Source organism: Euleptes europaea, chromosome 13, assembly GCF_029931775.1.
Source record: "Euleptes europaea isolate rEulEur1 chromosome 13, rEulEur1.hap1, whole genome shotgun sequence".
Lineage (NCBI taxonomy): Eukaryota > Metazoa > Chordata > Lepidosauria > Squamata > Sphaerodactylidae > Euleptes > Euleptes europaea.
The window spans coordinates 41102164-41130005 of NC_079324.1; the positions used below are offsets into that span (position 1 = coordinate 41102164).

The window sequence follows — 27842 nt, forward strand, 5'->3', positions numbered from 1 at the left end:
CCATGGTAGACATAAAAAAATTCCCTATAACCTAAGGCTATGTCCCTGCTCCTCAGGTTCAATAGAGGATCTCCCACGTATTTTGTTTAGTTGCCCATTTTATAACTCCATTCGTTTTAAATTAACCCAGCATATCCCAGATGTATCAGATACAGTTGAGGGCCGAGCTAGATTTTTAATGGCAGACGTTAATCCAAAGATCACGCTTAGTGTGGCCTTTTATATCATGTTAGCTTCTAAGCCAAGGAAGAAATTTGTTGAAAATTAGACTCTGAAGTTGACACAGAAAGAATAATTTAGGGGAACTATAACATTCAATTCAGTAACCAATATGTATATATGTGGCTGTCTGTAACATTTTAAAATTTTTATTCATGTAACTCCGGGTGTTGTGGGTTATACAGTTTGTATGGTTTTAATCTGAACATTGTTAAAGTCTGTGACTAAAACATTAATAAAATTGATTGATTGACATCAGTGGGCATGGTACACTACATACAAAGAAATAAGTCCCCAACCCTTCATAAACTTACTCTATCATTTGAGACAAATAAGTTCACTCTAGTCACATGGCCCAGTTTTATTAGGGAAGGAAGACTGGGGGAGGGGAAGTATATTTGAGATTTGGGGAGGGAGAGGTGGCAGAATTACACACACACACATTCATCATCACCCCCTTTGCCTCTGAAAAATAACCATTACTGTAAGAACACATGCAAAGATAGGATTTGCCTTGAAGGGTCCTTGACATCTCCCCCAAGGATGACTCAAACCCACTTCTCTATATGTCCCACTGAGGTACAAGGCAGCTCCTCAAGCTGGTCCTTTTGTGGCTTCTACTCTGTCCTGTACACAAAATCATCTCCCCTCAAACACAGGCTGGCCAACAATGCATTTTAAAAAAAAATCAAGAATACCAAATTCTACATTCAAAATTACACAGACTAACATTCTAGTAGTTTGCAGAACTAGTTATCCTGTGACGGATCCTCAACTTTTTTTTTCTTTTATAGTGTGGAATGAAACAAGTTGAGATTTGTTCTCTCTTTAAGAAAAGACAGGCAAGGTTCTCTGGACACGCCCCCAGGCCTGGCCAGGTGAGGAGAAAAGCCCATAAGTGCTCTACTCACTTTCCAAGGAGTTCTTTGTTGTCTGGTCTTTAGAATCCTTGGCACTTCTAGCCTTCAGATTCTACAGAAGAGAGAAAGGAAAAAAATGCCAGAGGGTGAGATGTCCTCTAGGTGAGGCATGGACCTGTCAAATGCATTCCGCCAGGTTTAGGCATGTTGCTGAACATCCACTTCAAGCCAACTCCAGAGAAGTTACATCATTTGTCAAGCCAAGGAAACAGAGGCTCAGGATCCAACCAAGCCAAGTACATGTACAGTGAGGGAAAAAAGTATTTGATCCCTTGCTGAATTTGCCCGTTTGCCCTCTGATGAAGAAATGACCAGTCCACAATTTTAATGGTAGGTTTATTGTAGCTGTGAGAGACAGAATAACAACAGGAAAACCCCCAGAAACCCAGAAGACAAAAGTCAGAGATTGATGTGCATTATAATGAGTGAAATAAGTATTTGATCCCTTTTCAAAAGATGACTTAGTACTTGGTGGAAAAACCCTTGTTGGCAATTACAGAGGTCAGACGTTTCTTGTAGGTGGCCACCAGGTTTGCACACATCTCAGGAGGTATTTTGTCCCACTCCTCTTTGCAGATCCTCTCCAAGTCATTAAGATTTCGAGGCTGATGTGTAGCTACTCGAACCTTCAGCTCCCTCCACAGATTTTCGATGGGATTAAGGTCTGGAGACTGGCTAGGCTACTCCAGGACCTTAATGTGCTTCTTCTTGAGCCACTCCTTTGTTGCCTTGGCCGTGTGTTTGGGGTCATTGTCATGCTGGAATACCCATCCTAGACCCATTTTCAATGCCCTAGCTAAGGGAAGGAGGTGCTCACCCAAAATTTGACAATACATGGTCCCGTCCATCGTCCCTTCGATGCGGTGAAGGTGTCCTGTCCCCTTAGCAGAAAAACACCCCCAAAGCATAATATGTCCCCCTCCATGTTTGACGGTGGGGATGGTGTTCTTGGGGTCGTAGGCAGCATTCCTCCTCCTCCAAACACGGCGAGTTGAGTTGATGCCAAAGAGCTCGATTTTGGTCTCATCTGACCACAACACTTTCACCCAGTTCTCCTCTGGGTCATTCAGATGTGCATTGGCAAACTGCAGACGAGATCTTGAGACTGAGATGAGATCTTGCATGGAGCCCCAGACCAAGGGAGGTTGACAGTTAGGGTTAGGGTTGTCACCTTCTCACCAAGCTGCTTGGCAATAGTCTTGTAGCCCAGTCCAGCCTTGTGCAGGTCTACAATCTTGTCCCTGACATCCTTGGACAGCTCTTTGGTCTTGGTCATGGTGGCTAGTTTGGAATCTGATGGATTGATTGCTTCTGTCGACAGCAGAACCCTAACCCTAACCTAACCCTAATCTGGCTGGTTGATAGGGGATCAAATACTTATTTCACTCATTATAATGCACATCAATCTCTGACTTTTGTCTTCTGGGTTTCTGGGGTTTTTCCTGTTGTTATTCTGTCTCTCACAGCTACAATAAACCTACCATTAAAATTATGGACTGGTCATTTCTTCGTCAGAGGGCAAACAGGCAAATTTAGCAGGGGATCAAATACTTTTTCCCCTCACTGTACCTATAGCACCGCAGCAGAGCATTGTGAGTCCTCAGGGGTGGGTTTAGGATACCTTACAAGCAACACCTGGCTCATCACCAAACCAGAACCTTCAGTTCTAGCAGGAGGTTTCCCTACTAAAGGACAGAAAAAGGGAGCCATTTTCAATTTTGGTGACAGCAAAGAAAGTATCCCTGTAATTGTGACAGATCTTCTCTTGCTAAGAAGGAGGAAGTAGCTATGACAGGCGTGAGCTCACATGCACCTACTAACAAGGAAATCTAGGGAGGGAATCTAGCTCAGCTCTGAAGCAAACTTCCCTGTTGCATTGTTTTGGGGGAAAACAAGTAATCCCCTTGCAATACCTGTATGTGGAAAAGGAGCTGTTATTAAAGCAGAGGAAACCCAAGAAGCAGTAAGCTTATGGAGAGAAGTTAAGAGAACAGTGAGGTACAAAACACGAAGATAGTTTAGCTTAAGCGGTTAATTCCCCAGCTAAAGCAAGGTGGGTAAGGAATTCTCCAAGTTTTAAAAATTAAATTCTAAGGATCTATACCAGGAGGGAAAAGGGGGGACTCAGGAAAATGAGAGATGGGAAAGGATGGATTAGGCTTCTTGGTTTTGTATTCTTATGTCCCTTGAGATGTGCAATTCTTGGATTTCACAGAACATCCCAGTGTCTGGGGTGGGCCAGTATAGTTTGCAGCAGATATGGAAATAGGTCCCAATAGCAAGTGTGAGTTCCTTCAGCAGTAGAAACTATGGATAATTTGAAGACCATAAAAGGATTTCTGTAGAGGAGCCCCAGGGGGCAAGGAGCCCGAGAAACCTCTGTCACAAGGCATCCCGCTCGAAAGGGCTTCGCTCCCCGAGGAAATCAAAGGAAGAATGCAACACAATATTACGAACCCACTTGTCACTCGGAAGATGAGCACCTTCTTGTGTTACTCCTCCTCGCTACACTTGAGGCTAATGAAGCCTGTGATTTCCCAGACAAGGGTTGACACGTGCCTCTCCAGGCAGCCTTTTAACAATTACCTTGCATCTCCTTCTGCTGTGACGATTCCATCACGGCATCTGAGTATCATCCCCCACCCATCAACCCTAACCCACAGTATGATACAGGCAACCAGAACAGGCATTCCGGTAAAGAGGCCACATGAGAATCAGCAGCTCCAGGAATTTCCATGATTAGCATCTCATTACAGCAAGCCGCTCGTTTCATCCCGTGGGGGGGGGGTTTCACAAGGCAAGATGAGGTGCAGATCCTGGGCGACATTAATAGCTGTGAGTGAGAGGCAGGCAACTCCGGCTCATGGAACGAACAGGAAACGTCCAGGAGCATCAGCAATACAGGGCAAGGGCTGCGAGAACATCCCCAGAGCACCATCTGAGCACATTAGCCAGACCAAGGCACTGCATGTGTCTGAGCATCATGACGTTACCTCTGAGATTTCTGCGAACTGAGCGTTGGCCTGACAACACTTCTCTGCCGTCTCCATGGCAACCTCATAGTTATCCACGAAGGCCCGGTACACTCCCAGCTGGCTGGCCTGTAAGAAACAAGCATGAAAGGAAATAAACACTGAGGAGGGGGGATGGCTGCTGGCTGCATTCACAATGCAACAAGGAATGAAGAAGGGACCTTCTGCCACGTGGGCTTCTCTCAGGACAAAGTGTGCAACACACAAAGAGACTTCCCCCTCCTCAGGATCCGGAAATCAAAAGAAATGGTCACTCGCCTGCTCAAGCAGTGACAGCTATGGAGTCAAGTTTATCCGTTCCACATCATTGTTAAAAACTTGGATCCACACAGGGATACCATACAGTAAGTGTGGGATTATTATGGCCTGAAATATTCTTATAGCCGCTGGTACAAAAGGGTTTCCCTTTTGATAGAAGAACCGGGTAATAGCTGACATCTTGCTTTTGGATGATATAAGAGAGCGTTCCCTATGAATAGCCCAATTCAGGTTATACGAAAACAGCACCCCCAAATACCTAAATGATTTAACTTGTTCGATTTCCCTGTCGCCAATTCTCCAGACTGCTCGTTTCCAGGATCTTGAAAAAACTAAAATTTTAGTTTTGTTATAATTGATGTTTAGGAAATTTTTTGTCACAGTAGGATGCAGCTATGGAGTCACCATCCCCAGCTCTTCTTCCCGTTCTGCAATTGCCAGAATAGGCACAGTTCATGAGCCTACTGAGGAAGTTTTGCCAGAGGCAGGCTGGCCTGCGGTCACAAGCCCTGAGGAGCCGGCTGGGTAGCATGAACCAGACAGACCCCAGCAAATGCTGTGCCCATCCCTGAACATCTGCCCACCATGAGCAACTCAGGCCAAAGACCTCCCATAAGCAGATGGCCCTATCTACAAAATACAAAGCTAAACAGCAAAGTATGGGAAAAATCAAAGACACATCAGCAAGTGCAGAACTCATGGCTGAAAGACGAGAAGGGCAAGACTGTGGAGAAGTGACTGCAACAGCAGTTCTGGAAGTGCTGGAATAAGCCTCTCTTAATCACTGGGACTTAGCACTGATCTCGTTTCCTGACTTGTAAACAGCAGACAAGGTCTGTGCCAGACAGCATAAGACACAGCGTGGAAAATCCCAGGGCAAATTCCAAGAGTGTCTGAACTCTTAAGGAACTGCTGCTCTGTACACCATAGGTGCACCAGCTAAAGACAAACTTCTGAGCAAAAGATGAAGAAAAAACATAAGCCAACAGAAGGAGTCTGTGTTCAGCTGAGAAGCTCCCTTGCGATCTCCTACCCATGCCACAAATGTTCAAGTTCTTTCTGGTTCAGAAATGAAAAGTTCCACCTGGCTTTTGGTTCTTGGTTCCCTGACTTTATTGCGATTCATTTAAGAAGATGTCAAAACAAAAGGGGGGGGGGAGTAAAAAAATGATCCACTTTCCCTCATTATTGAGAACATGGGGGGTGGAAACTGGTTTTGCCCACTAATTGTGGGCTGAGGCCTCAAGAGTCTTTGACCCAATGAACTCCTCATTCCTTACACAGACAGAGAAGAGAGCTGGGGCTTGGATACACAAGTGAGAACCCTTGCATGACCCTCCTCCACCGGAAGCACCTGAGGAATGCAGGTCTCTTTTCTTTAAAGAAAAGGAATTCCATCCCCCAAGAGACTGCGAGAGACCTTCGCTTTTGCAGACAGTCCTGGGAAGAGGATAGAACGCTTCTTTTGGAATGCGAGTGGCTTTGGGGTCTGTTTGGGGGATCCCTAGACTCCTGAGAAAGAGCTTCGTTACATTTCTGCACTGCCTTTTGTGAAGTTTAAGCTCTGAGGAACTCAAACTATTATATTAAAAACGTGTCCACCTTACAGCTGGGGCATCACGTGGATTCCCAGGATGGAGATCAGCACAGCAAAGCAGTATCAAAATACATATAAAAGAGAGAGAGACAATCACAACAGTATGCATGTGGCAGGGGAGGAAACAACAGCTCTGCAGCAATGCCCACAAATCTACCAGGGTTCAACTGGTCTAATTGCTCAGTTTCTCTTCTTTCCAAGTGTGCCCAGCAGTCCTCCCCCCCCATCCCCCACTAAGACTCCTAAGGTTAAACCTGCTCTTGCAGAGTTGAGATGGTACGATGGAAAGAAGTGGGGGACTCCTGGTTTTGTGTTGCTGCCTACTTGGTCATAGCCTTGATTACATATAGACAGAAAGCCCAGCTGTTAGGAGGTGGCCAGTGGCACTGTGCTTCACACAGCATGATGCACAGAGCACAGCAAGGATTTGGGGATGTGAAAAACTGGACTGCAGTGGGGTAAGAATAGTATTCTCACACTTAGCATGCTTTGCTACCAAATCAGCCACCCTGGAACTACGGATCTATGTAGGAAATTTTACACTGGACTGCGTGAAGCTACAGGGAATCCTAAAGCAATTCCAATGGATTTCTGACAAGTAGTTACAAAATGTCAAAAGATATTCAGCATGTATCACATAGCTTCTTATGCAAACACAAAGGGCTAATGAAAAATTACCAGAGCAAAAATGCACGAGTCCCTAAAAGATGTAGCAAGTATGACAAATGAACCAGAAAGTTTACATTCTACTCTATTACACAACAGTGCAAACTCCAAACCAGTGTACAGGAGGGCTCCAAAGGCCTTGCTTGACATCAGAGGGACAAAGTTCATGGATGCTGCAATCCCTGTAGAGATACAGTGGCAGGTAGATTGGGTCAAGAGAGAACGTGACTGGTCCAATGTCATCCACGTTGGGGATTTGAACCTGGTCTTCCAAATGTTAGTTTGATCCTCTAACCATTACACTACGCTGGCTCAGTAAGGTACAGACGATCACTCACCAGCTTCTGGAAGAGGTCCCCCACCCGCTGCTGGTGACTCCACTGCTGAACGCGAGGGAAGAGTCCGTCGTAGAATTCCTTGTGGATCTCATAGAGCTCAGGCACTTTGAAGAAGATGATTTCAATCTGCTGACTCGTCAGCACAGGCTGGGAGGTGGTGGCCGCAGCTTTCAAAGGCTTCATGGGCTGCAAAAAAGACGCCACAGATCTTGTACGTTCACAGGTGCAGCGCTAGAACCAGGGTCTTTTGTGTGGCCTAGTTCTCCAGGCTGGGGGGAGTAAGACGGACAGAGCTGGCCAACCTACCCTTCCACCCTGGAAGTTCTTCTGCTCAAGCTTCACTGAAATGAACAGTAACTGTTCAACAGCACTACAGGGTCCCCCCCTTCTTGATTTTCCATCTCTGAACAGAGAGAATTCCCATTCAATATACTCCTGTGAGACTTACCAGCAACAGGGCCTCAAGATGGCTTAAATAAGTCTCCTCACTAGCCAGAATTCCAGAGAGGACCCATTTCCTCATCTCCAAGCCCTTCTCCAAGTCTGGCTCACTCTAGACAAAATAAATAAGCAAAAAAAAAATGTTAGACTAGGTAAAGTGGGCAGCTTCAACATTTCTCATACGACACCGGCAACTTGCCCTAGCTGTGATGCCACAGAAGGTACATGAATATTCTAATGGAAAGGGAAGGGGCTGTGGCTCAGTGGTAGAGCATCTGCTTGGTCTCAGGTTCAATGCCCATGCAGAAGGTCCCAGGTTCAATCCCTGGCATTTCCAGTGAAAGGGACTAGGCAGGTAGGTGACGTGAAACGCCTCTGCATGAGACCCTGGAGAGCTGCTGCCAGTCTGAGTAGACAATACTGACTTTGATGGACCAAGGGTCTGATTCAGTATAAGCAGGTTCATGTGTGAAATGTCTGCACTGACAAACAGCACAGCTTCGGAGTAGCATTGGACAGGAAGATGGTTTAGTCAATATTGGCAAGAACTCCCTCCCCTCTCCCTTTGTCCCCCTACGGAAGTATGGGGTAAGGAGTGGGTTTCTACAATAAAGATCTAGTTCTAAGTTTTACCCCTCACTTATTTCCCACCCCACCCCACAGATTTTATGAGCGTCACTCAGCTCTTTGCCTCAGCATCAGGCAGAGGCAAGAAAGAATTTCAAGAGGACAGACCAAATCCCCAATAGTGTGGGCAGTCAAGTGCCAAGTAAACACCAGAACAAAACAAAGTAAAAGCTAAACAGGGGCAAAGAGACTGAAACCTTGGACAGGAGGAAGTGCGCAGGCAAGGGGATTGTGAAGACTGGGGGCCAAACTACACAATAAATACATTTGGCCACAAGTTGGGTCAGGGTTCCCCTGATCCGACTCATTTTTCCTGCAGCCCCACGGCAGCTGTGGGGAACTTTATCATTACTGTTGCACCAGGGGGTCCTCGCCACACTGTTTTCCCAAGTTGAAATAGGTCCGGGGGGTCGGGGTGATTCTTGCCTCACTGCATAGCTGCATGTGCACCGAACACTGCACGCACAGTGCCACATAGGAGCTCATAGTTTGGCCCTGGAAGACTACAGGTGTGTGTGTGGGGGGGGGGGGAATGGGTCAGGATTGGGGTCACATCTGGTTTGAATTTTTAATTAATGTGGCATGTATATGTAAGTGAGAGTGTGTGAGTGAGTGAGTGAGAGAGAGAGAGAGAGAGAGAGAGAGAGAGAGAGAGAGAGAGAGAGAGATGCACACCAAATACAGAAAGTGGTAGTAAAACCCAAGATAAAAATCACACCTCCAAGGCTGATATACAAACCCACAAAGGTAAGAAGCTGAGAAATTTGTTCCTAATCATCTGTGGCTCTTTTGATGCCTGTAGCCTAAGGAACTCTGAGAACCAGATGAAGAGCATTCATATATATACTACAGAGCTACACAAATGCATACTTCTTTTTAACATGTGGAGATTCTATAAAACCTGTACACAAACGTGTACACTTTGGGGGAGGGGGACTTGTTAGATCGTGTGTGTGTGTGTGTGTGTGTAAGTCAACACCAACAAGTAGCTTTCCCTCATACTAGTGACATATGTATTATAGAATGACAAAATGTCCTAGAGCAGTTTCAGGGAAACTGCTAAAATCCATGCTGCATGCCAGGGTGAGCCAGGCCTCGAGTTACACCCTTCACAGTTCCTTTTCTTTCTTCTGCGGCCTCTGTCCCGGTCCCCTCCAACCACACACCTCATCAGTGCCAGAAGCCAGTTTGGTGTGTTGTGACTGGCATTCTTCATGAGGTTCCAAAGCAGAATGTGGAGAAGAGAGGGATGGATTTTAAGCCTGTCAGGAGCCCAACATCTCCAGCCTCCGGGGGCATGTGTAGTGAAGCTACCTTCCCAGTGGGATGCTGAAGAAGCCAAAGCATTGAATCCAAGGCAGCCTGCACAGTTAGCAGAACCCCTATATTCTTAAGAAAGAGTCAAGGCTGATCTCAAACTGCCACTTGCTGACTGGCCAGACCGCTTGGTCTGCTGCAGGCTGACAGAAAACCAGGGGACTGCATTAACCCTAAGGATCAAGCAGAATCCACTCCATCGTGCAACCTGCTTCAAAGGGCTCGGGACTTTTCCCAGCAGCTAACATTTGTTTGGAATATATGGATTTAACCTTGGAAACTCAATGAATAATAAATATTGCACAGCATCTTTCATTCGCACCTCCCCCCAGCACGGGAAAACGCTGTTTCCCAGCAGGCACATTTCAGAAAGATCAGAAGAAACTTCTTCCTATGATTTTAGAAAAAAAAAACATTTTAAGAAGTGGAGCAAATGCAAAGTAGAGGCTTCAGGGAGGCCCCCCAGAGAGCACCTGGAAATGGGGTAAGGGAGAAGCCTTATAAATTGTTAGGGTTTCCAACCTCCAGGTGGCAGCTGGAGATCTCCCGCTATTACAACTGATCTCCAGAGATCGGTTCCCCTGGAGATAGCGTTGCCAAGTGCCAGGTGGTGGCAGACAAACCCCCACCAATCCACCTGGCTGCCTGCCGACCAGCTGAGGGTCGGTGGGCAACGCGTGCACGCGTGCCTGCCCGTGGCGCCACGTCACTTCCAGTTTATACCCGGAAGTGCCACTTCGCAAGGGGCTGTTTACCACTCAAACTGGGAGTTTGAGTGGTAAAAGGCCCCTTGCAGTGCAGCACTTCCGGGTGTAAATGCATCACAAGGGGCCTTGAGTGGTAAACGGTCCTTGCGATGTGTTTTACACCCGTAAGGGCCGCATCGCAGCGGGCCTTTTACCATTCAAACTCCCAGTTTGAGTGGTAAAGGCCCCTTGCGATGCAGCACTTCCAGGTGTAAACCGGAAGTGCCATGATCGCGTCGGCACAGCTGCACGCACACCTTCTTACCTCACCTCCACCCCAAAAACCTCACGCCAGAGGAGAGGGGGGACCTGGCAAGAATACCTGGAGAAAATGGCCGCTTTGGCAATTGGACTCTATGCCATTGAAGTCCCTCCCTCTCCTCCTCAGGCTCCACCCCCAAAATCTCCAGGTATTTCCCAACCCAAAGCTGGCAACCCTATGAATTGTACAATGCGTGTTATCTTCCAAGGCTTTAACAAGTTGCTGAAGCCGCATTGCTTGAGTGATGCTGAACAGGGAATGTTTTCGGCACAGCCTGCCAACTCTGCTTCGTGTGGGGAGAGGTGGAGGAGCAAGGGAGAGAAGCCAGTATTATTTATAACCACCCAATGGCATACGTGCCAACCTCTGCTCAGGAAGGGCTTGTACATTCAAGCAAAACCATTAAACAGTGGAGAGCGGTGGGGGGGGGGGGTTGGAAGGGAAAGTGAAAAGACAGCCACAAAGCGTATGACCTTGGGATGGAAACAAAATGCGACACAGGGAAGGGAAAGCTGAGATGCTGAGGACGGAAAGGGCACCCGATGGGAAAGCATGAAGTTGGTCAGAAATCACAGGATCTAAACATCCCCCAAGCCAAGGCCCTGGAAGATTCTCTGCCCTTACTTGATGGGGAGCACCAAGCCTTCAGGAAGGAAAGGCTTTCAAGGTTTCCTCCCTCTACCCAAATAAGCGGCTTGCCAGGGCTTGGTGTACTGGCCTCCCTAGGGCCCCAGCACTCTCTCCAGCTGCTTGGACAGACCCTTCTCTTCCCAATAATTTAAGCCTCCACTTTTGCCTATTTGTAAGCAAGGCAGGATGATACAGTTTCATGGACATGTGCTGCTCTCATTACCAGGGTCATTTGGTATGTGCACATAAAACAGGTTAGCGCTCTAAAGGTGAAAGGGCGAGGGGAAGCCAGGACAACCCCCTCTGCACTGGATGCAATTGAAGCTTTGTGATACTATGCAGTCTGAGGGGGGCAATGTAAGATAAAGCTACCCCCTAGAGTCACCCAGCAGGTACCAGGGATGCCAATGATTACCATTTACGCTATTTGAAGTGCTGGTCTCAACTCTGAGAGGCACAAATGGTCTGGGACCAGATCTCTTTGGGAGGGAAGTCTCCTGTATGGTCTACCAAGACCATCCACGAAAGTCTCGCTTCAAATCCTTCCACTATACAAGGTTAAATCTGCAGTTATCTGCAGCACACCCTTCCCTGCCAAACAGCCTCTACAGAGGGCCCACCCCTGGCTCCTTCCATGGATTACAATTGTTTCAGGGGGGAAAAGATGCCACATTTTTGAGGATTAATTTGCAGTGAGTGTACAGACGGTGGTATCATGGGTGTGGCTTTATAATGTGACTCAGTTCAGACTAGAGGTGTGAAGGCCTGGAAACAAACAGAAGAAAAACAAATAGGGCTTTCTCTCATTTTTCCCCTACCGTTTTCTTGCTGGACAAAGAGCCACCCTATTCCTGTTTTTACTCCTTCTGGGAAGAGCATACAAGTAACTGTATTTTCCCCCTCTGTGGGTGCAAAAGCAGCTCTATGTTTACTTTTTAAAGCAAAAAGTAACAAAAAATGGTGAGAGAAGAGAGCGTGAAAGTTTTCCTCTCTCCCCTCATACTGTTTTCCTCCCCCTCGAAAATGCAATACCAGAGGCTACGTTTGCAAAGAGAAAATACATTGTTTAAAATAAACGTGGAAGAAACTGAAACATCTGGTTGAGTCCTCAGTAGCTGTAAGCAAAAGAGCAGCAACGATGGATAGTCAGAACTGGTTTGGCTGCCCTTCATGTCCATCTAGGAAAGAATGTACTGATCATCACCACCACCCCCGGCTAGGCTGCAGCAAGGCCATCTTTCCAACAGCTACCACCCATGGCCTGGCTAACTTGGCACAAGTTATTCTGAAAGACTCTATTCCATTGTGGAAGCCTAAAGAATATTTTTTTTGTTTTTTTTTTAACAACAGCCGGTAGAGAAAAGCAAAAATTAATTTCCAAAGATTCAGTCCCTGTTACAGCAGCCATAGCTGCCACCAGTATCTTGACATGGAGAAATACAGCCTTCAAATGCACACTGGCATTAGAGAGCAAGCTGCTGCTTCTCTCCCACTCTTGCCAAATCAGACTCCTGGGAAATTAAAAGGCCTTGCTTCTACTGCGAGCTGCAGCTAATGAATCGTAAAGCAAAAGAAACCACAGAAAGGTAAGCCGCAGGGATACCTCGGGAAATTCAGCACTAGCAAAAGACTCCAAAGGGCTCCTTTCTGCAGTGAGCAGAGCAGAAAACATGCAGAGGAAAAACACTCCTGAGCTGTGCCCTGGGTTGGATTCCTCTCTGCAGCCTTCCAGCGCTTTAAACCCCTCCCTTTTTATTTATTAAGGGCTTCAAGAACTCCATGCCATTAAAATCAAACAGGGAAGCGGCAAGGCACTTTTCGTTATCCCCCATCAGTGCTGCTTCAGTGAAGCCTTCCATCATGTAGAACCGTCTGCGTCTGGCATCCCCAAGTAGAGCAAGGTCTTCCATCAATCAAGGGGTTAAATTGTGCTTGCTTTATCTGACATCCTGCCTACACACACACACACACACTCAGGGAGGAACATTTTTAACTGGCAGCTTGGCAAAGGGCAGAGGCAGCCTCTGGGAAAGTCAGGCCTTGAACATCCAGATCAGTAGAGGATCTTCCTTTACCGGGAGGCACCCAGAGCAGATGCGGACTCCACTGCCCTAGATCCCAGGAAGGGTCAAAGGTTGGTGAAGCCTAACAAAACCCTGTGCAAAGCCCAGTCCAGGAAAAGCCACTCTGGTTCAGAGGATCCCAAAGATCTGCCACGATCCCACCTCTGAGCCCAGGGCAGCAAAGGTTGGATGCTGCTTTTCCTGGGGAAAGGAAGCAAGACTCTACCCCACAAGGTTGTGATGGCATGCTTGAAAGACAGCAGGAAAATTCCCAGGGGTTGTGGGTGAGGTTTCAAGTTTGAACACCTTGGTTTACAGAAGCAGAACAAACCGTGCAAAATAATAAACATTGCAGAGTCAGCTGTGCAAAACCAGAAATTCCACATACAGCTTGTGAAATCCAGCTTGTCAGGGTACAGAATATTAATTTCATAGACATCTGAGGCTAATATTCTGAATGCCAATTCCCACCCCCAACCCCCACCCCAGCTTGCTATCCAATTAGTGAACCATGACCAAATCTCTCTTCCGTCTACCTTCTCAACTGTCGGTCTTTTTTTTCTTCCCCCCTGTTATTCTTTCTTCATTCCATTTTTCATATGCTGCTTTGTGTTGCTAAGGTGCTCTGAAAGTGGCTCGTAAAAGCCATAAAGCATTAAAAGAAATCCAACAACAATATACACTTTCTGCAGCCAGCAATACAGAACAATACAGAAACTCCTTTGAAATGTGGTGTTGGAGGAGAGAGTTACGGATACCGTGGACTGCCCAAAAAACAAGTCAGTGGGTTATAGATCAAATCAAACCTGAACTGACCCTAGAAGCTAAAATGACTAAACTGAGGCTATTGTATTTTGGTCACATTATGAGAAGGCAAGAGTCACTAGAGAAGACAGTCATGTTAGAAAAGGTTGAGGGCAGCAGGAAAAGAGGAAGACCCAACAAGAGATCAACTGACTCTATAAAGGAAGCCACAGCCCTCAACTTGCAAGACCTGAGCAAGGCTGTCAAAGATAGGACATTTTGGAGGACGTTGATTCATAGGGTCGCCATGAGTCAGAAGCGACTTGACGGCACTTAACACACACTTACAGAACAAGCAACACTTAAAAACCCATTAAAATTTCCTATAAAAGAATTCTCATTCAACTTAGCACAAGTGCTTGCTGGAAAAAAGTTCACCCTCCTCTACCACACCACTGGTTCCAAGCCCAGATGAAGCAAACCCGTTGCCTTCCTCATCTGATCCTAAGAGGAAAGGAATAGCTGGGCATCATCCACGCAGCACTGCTAACTTCCCTTAGCAGTTTCATGTTGAAGCACAGGAGGAAGGCTGGAGCCCCACAGTCTAAAGGTTACAGGAAGGAGCAGCCATCTCCTAGCACAACCTTCTGGACTCTTATCATTCAATAAGGATAAGAACCAGCACAGCCCAATGTTTCCCAATCCCAGCCCAGTGATCCAGAAGGATACCATGGTCAATAGATTTCTTGGGTGTCTCTGTCAATACCAACAGGACTACTCATCTCTCCCTTTCCTCCAAACCTTCTCCTTTAATCACACACACACACACTAATGCATGAACTCTGTGTCACAGCACAGCAAGTCTCTTCCAATATATCTGGAAAGACATTCCTATGTTGCATCTCTGAAGATGCAGGCTTACACTGTGAACAGGAATACTTGTTTTCTAGCCCACCCCTCTTATCCCCATAGTTTGCATTTGTAGATGAAAGGTGCTTACTGATTTTGTGGACTCCAGAGATCCTGAGGAGAGGGTCTCTCTGCTACCCCGGCTTTTGGAGCTGAGATGGGGAGAGGAAGAAGGTGAGTCATCAATGTAGGGCATCTGTTCATGATGTCGCCGCTGTTCCTCGGCCCTGTCCACATCATAAGCATAGCCGGGTGGTATCCCACTAAAGGAGGCATCTGAGAAGAGAAGAAAATAAGCAGCAATTCAGAAAACGGAACTGCTTCCATGTAGTTAAGAGCCAGCGTGGTGTAGTGGTTAAGAGCAATGGTTTGGAGCAGTGGACTCTAATCTGCAGAACCTGGTTGGTTTCCCCACTCCTACACATGAAGCCAGCTGAGTGATCTTGGGCTAGTCACAGCTCTCTTAGAGCTCTCTCAGCCCCCACCTACCTCACAGGGTGTTAGTTGGTTGGAGGGGAAAGGAAGGTGATTGTAAGCGGGTTTGATTCTTCCTTAAGTGATAGAGAAAGTTGGCATATAAAAACCAACTCTTCTTCTTCTAAACACCTTTCTTAACCCTAAGCATTCTTAGTTGCTCTACAAGTATACTGCAGCATCTCTGGTCTTCTTTGACTGTCCTTCTGGGTTTCCCTGCAGCCATGTCCAATGCCTACTGAAGCCCATCATGATGCCTCCCCCAAATTTGCACTGAAACAATCTTCAATATATCTCTGGGTTTGCTTGGCATTGCACCTTATTTTACAGCATTCCTGTCTCAAAGAATAGACAACCCTATCAGATGTGATGGCACAAGCTGTGCCCCAAATGCCCAAGTGCAGTTCACAGGACTGAGGTGTACGGCCAGGCTCAGAAGCAGCCCCTTAGATTGAAATATGGTGGGCTCCTTTCATATGTCTCTGCAATCCAGACAGTGTGGGGTCTTTGGTAATGGTCTGGGTGGTGTTCAGGCCCTTTTGAAGAACACTGGGAACCAACTGGTGTCTTGATCTTCTCTGCATACTATGCCTGTCCGTTTGCAAACGTGGTCACCAACTAGGAGGCCAGCAGCTCCTCTCCTGACATTTCTTTTTGCAAACTGCCCCAGGTATGCCCATCCCTATATTTTCTTACAGTATACACATTGAAGTGTATTCCAAAGAATTCATGACAGGCAGGACTGAGCCACCAATGGCCTCTGTTAACAGATGCCAAGTGGAATAGGAAGGGTGGAGGGTCCAAGGACCAAATTAAACTTCATCAGGCAAAAGGCTGCTTCCTACATACTATCTAGCCTTTGGAAAGTTTCTTCCCTAAAGATGAACAAAGACACCATTGGGGGCACAAAGCTACAGTACGGCATGTTGGCATGCAAAAGTGAAAGCAAATCAAAATTTGTGTGTTTAGGATTTAATCTGTATTTTTTTGGGGGGGGGGATTTTACTGAACTAATTTTTTTTGTACATGTGTGTCCTTGCAACTTGTTGTGGCGTTGTCAGCTGCCTTGAGTCTAAAGAGATAACGCAGGATATAAATATGGTAAATAAAGAAATAAATGTGTCCTCTAGGCGGGGAGGGGATGACTTCAGATCTCTGCTACTCAGCAAGAAGTTTCAAGGGTTTATTTTTTCGGGGGGGGGGGGGAAGGAGGATCTTCAATCCTTCCTTCAAAGAAGTCTGGAAGGGGGGATCTTCAAACTAGAAACTTCAGCTGAATCAACTGGATGTTGCATGTATAGCTAATATAGAACCCAATCAGTAAGAGTTCAGCAGCTGCAGCATGAGTCTTGCACTTGTACCCTAACATTTTGGCTTCTGTTCCACATTTTGGTCAGCGCGTTTCTGCCTGTTGGAGTGGACAACCAATAGGCAAACCACAGAGCAGAATAAAGCAGCACAAATATTCTTGTCCATAAAAGCTTCTGCGCTAAGGCATGTCTCTCCCAGGGCAAGGAAGTCAGTTTTACACAGAAGCCCAGCATCAACCCTTGAACTGCCCAAAATCTTTTGCTGCCCTGCCTAATCTCAGGGGGGTGCCACAGCTTTCTGTATGACATTACAAGGGATCAAAGACTTAGGAGGGACTTCCTTGATGCCCTAAAATACTGCTGTCCCACCGGGGATGCTGTTCTAATGGTCCCAATTATCTATTTTAGTTACATGTTTAATAGCCTGCTTTAAAATTGCCTATCAATAAATCATATTTTATTTGTCATCACCTGCCTTGGTTCCTGACTGTTAGGAGAGCGGCAGGGTGCCCAGTGTCATTAAAATTGCATTTAATGAATGCTTCCAGAGTCTGCAGCAGCACTGAGAAAATGGGTCAGCCCAGGGTGTGCATGCAGAGAACCGAAATGTCTCCAGCAGAGATTTATTTATTTTAGTGTATGTCTTATCCCAAGCAGCCTGACAGCTCAGCCTAGCCCAATCTCATCAGAGCTGAGAAACTAAGCAGGGTCGACCACGCTTAGTACTTAGATGGGAGACTGCCAAGGAAGATTGGGGTTGCTATGCAGAGGAAGGTAATGGCAAACCACCGCTGCTCATCTCTTGCCTTGAAAATCCCATGGTCCCGGAATTGCCATGAGTTGGTTGCAACTTGATGGTGCACAATTAGCAACCTGAATAGCCCTGACTAGCCTGATTTTGTCAGATCTCAGAAGCTAAACAGGGTCGTCCCTGGTCGGAACTTGGATGGGAGATGACCAAAGAAGCCCAGGACTGCTATGCAGAGGCAGGCAATGGCAAGCCACCTCTACATATCTTGCCTTGAAAACCCCATGACAAGTTGCCATAAGTCAACTGCAACTTGATGGCACTTCATTATTATTCCTTATCTTGTTTATCTCCTCAGTGGGAACTCAAAGTGGGCAACAAAAAACAATACTACAATATAAAGACAAAGCCAAAGCCAAAAGGTGCTCAAAACATCCTGGGCTGGGCTGGTATCTACCAGGTTATGGTGTTTTCCTGTGGAAAGTTTTCAATGTCAAAGTTTTTAATTCACTGTTTCCTAAAACTAACAAGAATGAATAGATACCTTTACAAATACAGCATAGGGCAAGCTTGGCAATTTCAATGTTATAATTAATGTTTTCAAGTGATTATCCCTAGGAGTTTTGTGAGTATATGTATGTTTTTCTTAAACATTGTAAGAGAAGTATATGTGATGGTTTTTATTTATTTTTTACAAGTATTATTCCAATAAAAATAATTTCTATATAAAACTATTTTTAAAACATTTAAATCACACCCCAATTAAATATTCCAGTTCAAGTATCTGTTGTTGTTTTCCGTCAAGTTTTCCATAGAGTTGCAGCCAATTTATGGTGAACCCCCCCCCCCATGGGATTTTCAATGCAAAAGACATTTAGGTGGTTTGCTGTAGCCTGCCTCTGTGTAGCTACTCTATACTTCTTTGGTGGTCTCCTATCCAAGTACTACCCAGGGATGACCCTGCTTAGCTTCTGAGATCTGACTAGTTCAGGCTAGCCTGGGCCATCCAGGTCAGGGCCAAGGATTTGTTATCAAGACATAAAATTAATATGGAGTACTTTTAAAATTTCGTTTAATAAATACAAGTTCAAAATGTGCTAAATTGCGGCCCTCAAAGCATGGGGAGGAGCCTTGTCACATTTCCCACCAAGGTGGGATTCCTTCCTTCAAAAGACAAGCCAGCTGCGTAGCTGATTACCTTGCAAACATGAAAAAAACGTGTCAAGTCCAAGGAGAGAGGTGGAATATTTTATATAACTAAATATAAAAACAGCAACCAATACCAGGCACTGCAAGAGACCTGCCTAGTTACTAAGGAAACAGAGTCAATTCCAGCCCCTCCTCCCCTCTTCCATGACTGAACTCCAAAACCTTCCCTCTCACAGGAGTGCAGAAGAACACAAAGAGGCCTGCCGCACACAGCTTTATTTATTTACACAGAGCAGTGGTTCTCAAACTTTTTAAAGTGGGTTCCAGTTTTAAAACTTAACTTCTTTTCAGGACCCAGCTGCAAAGTAACTCCATGCTACTTTCCTCCTCCCCAACATAAAACACATCAGTTAACAGTGAACACATTGGGCAGTATACGACTATTAGCGTGTGCAAGGCACACAGAATTTTCCCATGTCACTCTCCTTTCCCGCAGCTCTTCCAGACCCAAAGAATGATAATTTCTGGGGTTGTAGGATCCATGCAGAAAAGCACCTGTGAGGATTGGTGGACTGGCCTGGGGAGGGATAAAAAGATGAAACTAACTCCTTTCCTCTGTAGAGCAGCACTTGGAGAAGAGGGAGGAGGACTGATTTCAATTCCTTGCTTTCCTTGCTCCACCCCCCCAAACCCATAGTCCAGCAAACCCAAGGATGGGAAGTGTCTACAAAAATAGAGAGGATGTGGGAAAGCAAATGTTCTGTGCATGGAGTGGTAGGATACTGCCTGATTTTTCATTTTTATTATCCATAAATAATATCACACTATACAGCAACAAGGCTGTATTTCATAGTCATTTCACATATTATGCAGAGACAAACTTAAATCTGCCCTCAAACTTCCTCTCTCAGCTCTCCCTATTCTACTTCCTGCTTCCCAGTCTCACAACTTGCCTGAGAAAGAATGGTGCTCCTATCCCACAGTTTGAAAATGACCAAAATAGACCATTTATATAGGGGAGGGGCCGTGGCTCAGTGGCAGAGCATTTGCTCGGCATGCAGAAGGTCCCAGGTTCAATCCCTGTCATCTCTAGTTAAAGGGACTAGGCAAGTAGGTGACATGAAAGACCTCTGCCTGAGACCCCGGAGAGCCCCTGCCAGTCTGAGTAGACAATACTGACTTCGATGGATCAAGGGTCTGATTCAGTATAAGGCAGCTTCATGTCCTCACTTTCCTGAAATGTTCCAAGTGCCAGAGGCCTTTGAGAGTGGAGAAGCCCCCACTCCTGCAACACAGCATCACTGAAATGAAACAAAAACAGTCTCAAACACATCCGCAAGGACTGCACACAGCCATCCATTTGGGGGGAAATGACCCCTTGTGAAATTAAAAACAATGCAGTCGAACAACATAGTTGCACATAGCACATAGCATGTGAATCAAATGATTCTCTTTTCAGGATACCATCCTCAAGGACTTTGATTGGCAAGCTATTCCAACCCAAATCCCCCAAACCACAGTCAACCTAACCATAAAGGCTCCCCCTCCTTGGGATTCTAAAAATGCTCCTGTACTTTTGGGCTCACAACTCCCAGAAGTGAAGATGTCAGCCAGTTTGGATTCTCCTCACTACAAACAACAAGTCACAGCAGCAGCTAGAAGCAGCTCAGAGCCACCCTGCTCCTTTTTCTTCATTCTATCATTCTTCTGCATTTACCCATTCAGAGCATTCACCTAGCAGTGGGCATCCAACTTTTAGCACAGCTTGGTCAAAGCAGACAGCACTGAGATTTGCTTCCACCCTTTCCCTTCAGCTAAAACTGGGGCAGAAGATGACCCATTTCTTCCAGGTGTCTGCAGGAAAACTGCCCATAGGTGGGAACCAAAGGGACAATAGAGACAGCCCTTACTACCTAGCCACAAAAAAAGGGCACAGTTTCCTTTACACTTTCCCCTGCTGGATTAGAAAGAGGAGATGTGACATCTTGACCAAAGGAGAACACTGTGGAGAACCACTACACCACACATCTAAGATCAGCCGTATTGGGATGGGCTCACTGGTCCCCTCGTCCTCATTTCACGTTGCTTTTCCTAATGTGTTTTTTAGAACATGCACATTTCAAGGAGGAGAAGCTAGTCAGAGCAGCTTTGCAAACTTATTTCAACAACGGCACACCTGAAGCAAGTAATAGTCCTACAGCAGATATACTCTGTATGTACAATTACACTTCTGCAGTTGTATAAATTTGTTTCCACTTTGCATAAAACCTTAGGAGTTATGGCTCAGTGGCCAAACGCTGGCTTTACACACAAGTCCCAAGTTCAATTCCAGGGAACTTCAGTTAAAAGTCCTTGGGAAGCAAATTTTGAGAAAGACTTTTCTTTACATGCTACGTTGTCAGTCGGAATAGACAGCTCTGAACTAGACAGATCAACACACTGACTTGGTTCATAAGGTGGTTCTTCTTACAGAGACTCTTTGAAGTTCACTTGTGCTCAGTGAAATAATTTGAAAGTACTGTTTCCCCCTCCTGAGGACCCCACTCCCTGACAGCCTTTTGCTCTTTCAACTCCACAAAGAAATGCCCACCTGCCCCTGGAAGCCAACATAAGCTGGTGAAGCAAGAGCAGATCTCTTTATTGGCTATGCTCCCTCTTGGCATCAATTTGTGCCACTAAATGGGAAGGTCCCTATCGGGTTTCTGCACCAGTGTCCACAGCTGGAGGGGGAGCCACAGACACATACAGATCCTATGCACACAGCTGCCCTTTCCAGTTTAACAGTACAAACAGAGCTCTTTCCAAACAGCTGAAATGTCACCACTCAGCTACTCAGGAGGGAAATAGATCCTAGTGTCCCCGCCATATTTTCCAAACGATCAGTGAGATTGCAAATGTTTTGAAAAGACTCTGTGTGGGCAGCCCTGGATACTCTGTGCACACTTCTTTGGATCAGGGAATAATTTATGTCAACACATCCTCCACTGTGATGTACGAAAACCTTTCTTAAAAAAAAAAATCAGTTCCATTCTAATTTGGAATTGCAGAAGATAACCATGGGGATCCTGGGGGACGCTGTTGCACTAAGGCAGTCAGGTATGCTTGGGCAATTTAACTATGGATGTCTAAACTGCAGTGTAATTTCCTCTAAAAATTCACCTTTGCTCCAAAGTACCCAGGTTTGTCAGATCTGCTGTTGAAATAATCAGTTTACCCACTCCCTTGGTTCAACAACCGCAAGAAAAGCCTGCAGCTCCTTCCAGAAGAATACAAGCAAGCTTGCCATCTTGTGCGTGCAACTGTGTGATATTAAGTATTTGCGCATGCTAACAACAAGCGGAAGCAACCTCACCTTATTGCAAGGCAAAGCAGCTGCCTCAAGCAATGGATTTGGGGTGCTGCTAAGGGTAGCAGCAAAAGGGAACGCTAACGGGCATGGAAGCAGGCAGGCTTCAGTCACAAACCTGCAGGAAGTTCCTTCTCTTGATGTTCCCTTGAAATGAGCATGGAGAGGACTCTTTCACTACTCCCATTCATTTCCCTGAGGCTTGCACAGATGGATTGTGTTCCCTGATAATTAGTGCGGAGGGAGATGCCATTTGGATTTCCTTCCGCAGACACCATAATGACTTGGGCCTGCTATAGCATGAAAGCAGAGACAATGAACTCCTCCTGCCTGGACCAAGCTATTCCACTTTTGTAGGAATCTTCATTTTCTGCATTTATTTTGTAAGCATCTATTTTTTCCAGCGTGGTATAGTGGTTAAGAGCGGCAGACTCCAAATGAAGCCTGCTGGGTGACCTTGGGCCAGTCACAGTTCTTTCAGAACACTTATGAACAGAGGTTCATAAAAAAAATGAAACAAGGAGTGACTATATGGGGACTTTAATATGTCATAACAACATCTCATCCCTTTACAAGGTAAGGTTGGAGTCCCAGTAGTTCTGTGGAACTCAGTGAGGCTTAGTTCCAACTCAGCACACATAAGAGCAGGACTGCCAAGGGAATTGTACTGAAAATTAACCAAGGTAACCAAAGTCAGGGTATCCCCAACTTAGCTTATGTCAAATGCATAGTTTAGTTAGACTCTCAAATGCTGAAGACCTAGGAAAAAGCCCAATAACACAGAAAGAGCAGGTGGTTGTGGTGGTTATTCAAAAGGTATACTGTGTGTTATCTTCAAACACAGGTGCAAATGGGCCAAGGTCACCCAGAAAGATTCCATGGCAGAGGGGGGATTCGAACCTGGGTCTCCTAGATCCTAGTCTGACACTCTACTTACTATATCACATTGGCTCAATACATAAGTCCCACAAGACACTCTAGCTTGAACCTGGCTGCAGTATCAGCTTGATTCAGACATAACACCAAACAATGGTTTTAAACTATGGTTAATTTTGGACACCAGGATCTCAGAATTGTTCAAACCTCTGGTTTGCCTCAACAAATGCTTGTTTCATCACCTTTGCTCTTTCCTACCCAGAGATCAAGATAGTACCCTGATTTACACAGTGGAAAGGATGGAGCTGGAGAACAGTGATATCTATGTGTGAGAGGGAGAGAGAAAGAACCAAGTTAGTTAAGACCAAATGCAGTTAACAAACCAACTTGGGTTTGACACACCGTAATTAACCATGATTAGCACATTGCCTCACATCAGACAATCAACTAACCATAGCTAGTAAAATCAAACCATGATTTCATATAATGTCCAAACGAATTGTGTGTCTCACTACCGTAGGAGTTGTTTGATCACACCCACCAGGAACTTTCATTTGCCATTTTTCAGAACATTCCAGGATTTTGGCCCAAGCTGCTAACACAAAAAAAGTGACTCACATGCACACTACATTAAACCGTGCTGCATCAGAGAAAAACATTGTATTGCTTCCGTTTCTTCTGATACTCCGGTTTCTGAAATACAAGCACTTTCCATATTTCATTTCCTACAGCTTGGCTACTGCCCTTCAGAATCTCCTGAAGGCTCATCAAATTCAGCACTTCCTGGAATAGAGAGAGAGACTCAGGCTGGGCCAATGGCTAGGCCAATATATTGCTCTCCTTCCTTAGTTATTAACCCCACACCCTAAAACATACCCACAGAACTGTGACAGCTGGTCACGCTCACACTTCATGGGCCCCATCCAACCAAAAGAGTTTCTAATATCATTATCACGCTTCTCCTGAAGGAGCAGGGCTCCCACCAAACCAGCTAATACGCAGGGCAAGACCACTGTATTCAACTTAAATTTATTGCATCTAATAATTCTTTTGATTTTACTGTATGTTAAATAAACTTATAAAACTGTGCTGCTGAAAACTCAGAGGCCAGACTTAGATCCATTCGGCCTGGTCAAGCCTTTTGAGACAGTTCCCTGGCTCATGAATTTCTCTGGAGGCCAGAACAGAACTTGCGTAGAGAAAAAAGATGCCTTCTGCATGGCAAGCAAGGCTCTGTTTTCCACCAACTTTAACAGGCAAGCAGGTTGGACGGAGGAGGAAGCCAAGATAAATAATGTAGAAAGCTGAGAGCGCCCTGGTTCTGCAACTCAACACCTTCCTGCCTGCACACTGCCTGAAGCGCCACCAGCAGATCCACTCTCAGGATGGCTCCATGGAGCTGCAGCTCAAATTCAGCTGCACTTAACACTTGTAGCTTCCGTAAGACGGAAGAGGCGCTCAGCGCCAGAAGCTCCCATGCTGCACCCTGACCTCTGGGAACCAGGCACTAAACAAGACAAAGAGGCTGTCAAAGCAAAAAGCAGAGATGGCTGGTATAAGACTTGCAAAAGGAGGGAGGCACCAAAGGAACCACCAGCAAGAGAGGGATGACTAAGCAGAGCAAGCACAGGTCCCCCCCTTCCTGTTGCAGCCCACAGGGAAGGGACTTGCTAAACTGAAGGAAACCAGGGCAGACCAGCCTGCCAAGTGGGGAAAAGCATTTTCAGAGCGCACTCTACTTCTTTCAGCCAAAGCTGATGGGAAACACCCAGGCGTTCTCCTCTTTCTCCTACCCCACCAGTGCATTCATTTGGGGCAGGAGGGGGGAGAATGAGACACACACATTTCTCATGGTGTATTTTAAAAGGCAAAAAGTATTAGGTTAAGAAAGTGTAGAAAACCACAAGAGCTGGGAGGACTTTAAGAGATCATTTGGTCTGACACCACTGCAGACGGACAAGGATTTGGCCCTCAAGACATTGCTAACAGATTTCACCGCTAGATGAATATCTGCTTGGGCCAGTCAGGGCAGCGAGAGAGAAATAAAGAAAGGAAGGAAGAAAAAGGGTACTGGAGGTAACTTCAAAGCTTCCTGGTTTTCCAAGCTACTGGGTGAAAGTCTTGGTAGATCTCTCTTGCTGTGTGTGTGTGCGTAAAGTGCCGTCAAGTCGCAGCCGACTTATGGCGACCCCTTTTGGGGTTTTCATGGCAAGAGACTACAGAGGTGGTTTGCCAGTGCCTTCCTCTGTACAGCAACCCTGGTATTCCTTGGTGGTCTCCCATCCAAATACTAACCAGGGCTGACCCTGCTTAGCTTCTGAGATCTGACGAGATCAGGCTAGCCTAGGCCATCCAGGTCTGTCTTGGTAGATCTCAGAAATTAAGCAGAATCAGCCCTGGCTAGTACTTGGATGGGAAACCACCACCAAGGCCCGGATTAGTACTTTAGATGGGAAGGAAGCCCAAGTTTGCTACGCAGAGGCAGGCAATGGCAAACCACCTCTGAACATCTCTTGCCTTGAAAACCCTACGGAGGTCACCATAACTCGGCTGTGACTTGATGGCACTTTCTACCACCACCACTAGGTGAAAGTTTGTCAAAACGCAGAGGTGCATGCAGGGCTAACAATTCCTGAGTAATGACTCAGAGGCACTGAGAACAGAAGTGGCCCTCTCCTGTGCGCCTGTCAAAACTCACCAATTCCCATCCAGCCTAGAAGATAAAGCAAAAGCCAAGGACAGATGAAAGATCTGCCACAAGGCAGTCCTTCTGCAGGATGCCCAGTCTAAGCAGAAAAGAAGCTAGAGAAGCAATGTTAAAGAATGAAAACAAGACATACTCTTAGCCACATAAGGATTTGTTGTTTTGGAATTCATCCTTTGGTTGTTGCTTGATAGCTAAGATGCTAAGAAAATAGCTAAGATGATCCTGGGTGAGCCGAGGAAGTGCTCCAAATAGCTAAAAAGCCAGCACTTTGCTCAGACAATTAAGAGCTCTTCCAGGCCACTTCCTAACCCTTGGTTCCCACTAAGCCACTGCTTCTGCATGTCATGCAGGTCCTCAAGAAGACCTTGATTACCCATCGCTGCTGCCAACCTGGTTAGAATCACGAATACCGACTTAATAAAATGGGGGAGGGGACCAGCTGCTGCCAGCTGGCTATGCTAGGCTAGCATGAGGGAAAGTCTGTAAAGGCAGCATTCCTGCCAGACTCTAAAAGCACGATTACTTTGGCTATGCATTACCTGGCTTCTGCAATTCTACATGTCCACGGGATTCCTATAAGAAGCCAGGGCCATGGAGTGACAAGCTATTGATATCCTGATGACCCCCAACTCTATTGGCTCCTCCCCATCAGTTGCAGCATCATCTCTGAAGGACTGCTTGGAAGATGCATAGACCCATCTAATCCAGACAACATGGAGTGAGTGAACATCCCTGTTATGAGTGGAGTCCTCTCTCAAGGATCAGGTTTGAAGCTTGGAAAGTCCTCCTGCTTCCAGGCTTGCCCCTGGATTCCCAGTTTAGAGAATGCTTTTTAGCCCCTTACTGCTTAGACCAGGCACCCCGCAGAAGGACTGCCTTGTGGCAGATCTTCCATCTGTCCTTGGCTTTTGCTTTGTCTTCTAGGCTGGTTGGGAATTGATGAGTTTTGACAGGAGCACAGGAGAGGGCCTCTTCTGTTCTCAGTGCCTCTTTAGAATGCTCCAAATGATATTCTGGGAGCTACCAGTCACCAGCCATACTCCTCTCCATGGTTACTTATGACTTTGGAGGTTGATGTGAACACTGTAGTGTTTTTATGCATGGCGTTGTTCCTGAAGCCAGTTGGGAAACTAGTGCTAGTCAAATGGCAGTGCAGTCAACTGTTGATACAAGTCGTATGGAGTACAAGAGATTCATATGGAATACAAGATTTTCACTGCAGAGAAAGACAAGCAGCTGATTTTTATTTTTAAAACCTGATATGGCTTAGACCTGAATTATTGAAGAAGTAATAAAGAGCAGGGGTGGGTACTCAGGAGTGACTAGTAACTTTCCAAGCAATAAAAAAGTATGCCTCCACCCCTACGCTAATGCTTCTTTAGTCATTTTCTTATCCTTCTATTTAAAGCTGCCACAGCAGCTTCTCTCACACCTGGATGGGAAAACTGTAGCACCAGTAGCATCCTTTCCCTTCTACATCTCGTCCTTCACACTCACCCTTACTCAGGACAGGAAAGGAACATTCTAATGACTCTTATCCCCCTTCAGTTAAACTGGTATTTGCCTCTTCCAAAGAAAAACTATATTTTTCCCCAGCAGGGCAAATTACAATTTGGGGAGCTGGCTTGCTTTGGGGAAACAGGAGAAGTCTTCCCCACCCAAGTACTGCAGACCTGCTCTTAAACACTGTGACTTTTCTACAAGCTGTCATTTTGTCACTGGCTCCATCCACCGAGCCACCATTTTGTGACTGACAGCTCCCATAAACATGAAGTCTGCCATCCCCTGCTATATAGAGCTCCAATACGAGATCTTCCTACAAGTGCTATAACCAGAGACAAAAGTTGATGTCTACAGGCAGCAGCCTTCTTGGTGGCTATTTTATGCTTGTGGAATTCTGCCACGTGATACTTTTCTTCCTCTAGGCCTTGTTGGGAGGGCAGTAGACGCTGATCTTTGTAAACAGGCTTTGGGTGATAACAGCTCCTGAATTTAAATGCTCTACTTTAGTGCTTTGTGAAGATAAACATTTTCATATTTTAATGGGTTTATTTTAACCACTGGGAATTTAAACACATACCTTACATTCTTAATAATTCTGAATTGCAACCATAGTTGCCTGAACAAAGATCCTACCTTCCCTATTCCATTGCTTGCTCATCAACAGCCCACCCAGTCACTTGGTCTGGCTCTTAAGAGACTTGGAACCAAGACAGGATGAAAGCGAGCATCCTTGGATGCTTAGTAAAAGGATAGAGTCCAAGCAAGCAGATGCAGCAAAGTGGTTGCGGCTGGGCTGTGATTCAGGAATCATGACAAAAGGCACTCCCCCTGCATCCACACACACATTTAAAGAAGGGAAGGGGCACAATGGCTCTCCAGAAACTAACACTCGTGTGCTCATTTCAGTAAGGCTTGTACGTAAAAGAACATCCTGGTGGATTGTTGCTCCCAATGGGAAGG

At 45.9% G+C, this 27842-nt stretch overlaps 1 protein-coding gene across 1 annotated transcript in view; it reads right to left on the reverse strand.

The window, feature by feature from the left end:
* BCR (BCR activator of RhoGEF and GTPase) overlaps window positions 1–27842 on the reverse strand; it is a 107068-nt gene that overhangs the window by 38880 nt on the left and 40346 nt on the right. Inside the window, exons 2-6 of the mRNA XM_056859450.1 lie at window positions 14861–15045; window positions 7479–7583; window positions 7031–7216; window positions 4133–4240; window positions 1131–1191 (exon numbers count right to left, since the gene is read on the reverse strand). Coding sequence (XP_056715428.1) covers window positions 1131–1191; window positions 4133–4240; window positions 7031–7216; window positions 7479–7583; window positions 14861–15045 — 645 coding nt within the window. The remainder of the gene's footprint in view (window positions 1–1130; window positions 1192–4132; window positions 4241–7030; window positions 7217–7478; window positions 7584–14860; window positions 15046–27842) is intronic.